The following is a 1,870-nucleotide window of genomic DNA, read 5'->3' as shown; positions in this document are numbered from 1 at the left end:
TGGCACCTCAGTCTCCAGCTGTGAAAGGGACACTCCTCTTTCTGTAGACAGAAATGCCTGTCTGAAATACTCAGGCCATTCCTAAAAGTCTGCATGAAGTTGAACGTTCTCTGTTGTGCCACATAGTGTCACCATATATTTCTGACCCTTTTCTCTGAAATCTACTGCTCTAAGAAGTAGACTACTCAGAGTTATCTTTCATTTATTACTTTGGGCTTTTCACACAGAGTTGTTCAACAAAACCTTTTCTCTCCTCTCTGTTTACAGCCCGATCAAAAGACATGGCCGAGTTTGCTGGCAGCATGGATAACAGCAGTGGTCCTGTTCTCCTCCTCACCTTGCTCCTGCTGCAGAACACGAGCAGCCCCAAAGCTTCCACCCCTCCTGCTGACTACGAGATGGCAGAACCTCCAGCCCAGGGGGTTGGCTCCAGCAGGAACCACTCTCTGGTAGAGTACGGGCTGAGGCCAGGGGAAATCGCAGCTGCCGGCGTGGTCTGGGGAGCGCTGTGGCTGATCTCTGTCTTGGGAAACTTCCTCGTTTGCTTAGTGATCCACAGGAGCAGGAGGACACAGTCCACCACCAACTACTTTGTGGTGTCCATGGCCTGTGCAGACCTCGTGAGCAGCGTGGGGAGCGCGCCCTTCCTGCTGCTGCAGCTGAGCTCCGGGCGGTGGATGCTGGGCAGCGGGGTGTGCCGGCTGGTCAGGTACCTGCAGTACCTCACACCCGGGGTCCAGGTCTACGTGCTCCTCGCCATCAGCGTGGATCGGTTCTACACCATTGTCTATCCCCTGAGCTTCAAAGTGTCCAGAGGGAAAGCCAAAAAAATGATTTTCGCCTCTTGGCTCTGTGGTGCTCTGTTTGCATCACCGGTCTGTTTTCTCTATGGCTCCAGCAGTGATCACCACTGCAACTTTTTCCTCCCCAGTTCTTGGCTAGGAGCCACCTCTGGTGCCATCCAGCTCTCAGTGCTGTTGCTTTTGATCCCATCACTCCTCATTATCCACTGCTACCAGAAACTCTTCACCTATATTTGGAGAAGTGACACTAGGGACACAGCTGGCAGGAGGACAATGAATCTTGTCTCAAGAAGAAAAGTGAAAACTGCCAAGATGTTCTTCATCTTTGTCTTAGATTTTCTCCTGTCCTGGCTCCCTTTCTTCGTGGTACAGTTGTGGCACCCACAGGAAACAGATTACAGAAAGAGTTCCTTGCTTTTCCTGACCATCACCTGGATCTCTTTCAGTTCCTCAGCCTATAAGCCAATCCTCTTCTACATTTATAATGCAAACTTCAGAAGAGGAATGCAACAAATTTGTTGCATGTGGAAATACCCCAGAAGCAACATCTACACCATTACTACCAGTTCCAGGACAGCCAAAAATAATCACATTGGGACCACAGATATACCAGCACCAGCCCAACCTCACCAAATATTCTGCCTGTGATGCTTTTAACAGAGAAGCCAAGGAGCATGAGCTTGCCAGGCCTGGTGAATCCAATCCCTCAAATACATTTGCCAAGAGGGTTTTATTATTTTGAAAAACAATGGATGAGCTATAGGTATGCTATGTTCCCCCAGAAGAAGGAGGATCTTTCACTCTTTTGAAGCAATAAAGTCACATATTTTAGACCAGTTCATAGGGCAGAAAAAAATTAAATGTTCTGTATTATTTAATGGCTTGGGTTTGCATTTGTTCTATTTCATTTCAGTTTTCATGTTCTGCTTTGGGGAACTCCTCTCCTGGAATCTAGTAGAGTCCTTACACTCTCTGTAGGGAGAAAAGGGGAATAAAGGAAGAAAGGAAGAGACTGGTTGTTACAATCTCTGTAAGAGATGGGCCATAGTGTATAAACACCTAAATCC

General features: G+C 47.8%; 1 protein-coding gene across 1 annotated transcript; it reads left to right on the top strand.

Moving 5' to 3' along the window:
• Positions 1 to 302: 302 nt before the first annotated feature.
• On the top strand, positions 303 to 1,451 carry LOC134042945 (probable G-protein coupled receptor 19). The gene has a single exon (XM_062490899.1). It carries the CDS (start codon positions 303 to 305, stop codon positions 1,449 to 1,451), a length of 1,149 nt encoding a protein of 382 aa, XP_062346883.1.
• The last annotated feature ends 419 nt before the right edge of the window (positions 1,452 to 1,870 follow it).

Source organism: Cinclus cinclus, chromosome 4 (assembly GCF_963662255.1).
Source record: "Cinclus cinclus chromosome 4, bCinCin1.1, whole genome shotgun sequence".
Taxonomy (NCBI): Eukaryota; Metazoa; Chordata; class Aves; order Passeriformes; family Cinclidae; genus Cinclus; species Cinclus cinclus.
The sequence above is the reverse complement of the archived record's forward strand: the minus strand, read 5'-3'. Positions and strand labels throughout refer to the sequence as shown.

Coding starts and splice junctions, on each gene's coding strand:
- LOC134042945 (XM_062490899.1), top strand. CDS start 303: ATGGATAACAGCAGTGGTCCTGTTCTCCTCCTCACCTTGCTCCTGCTG.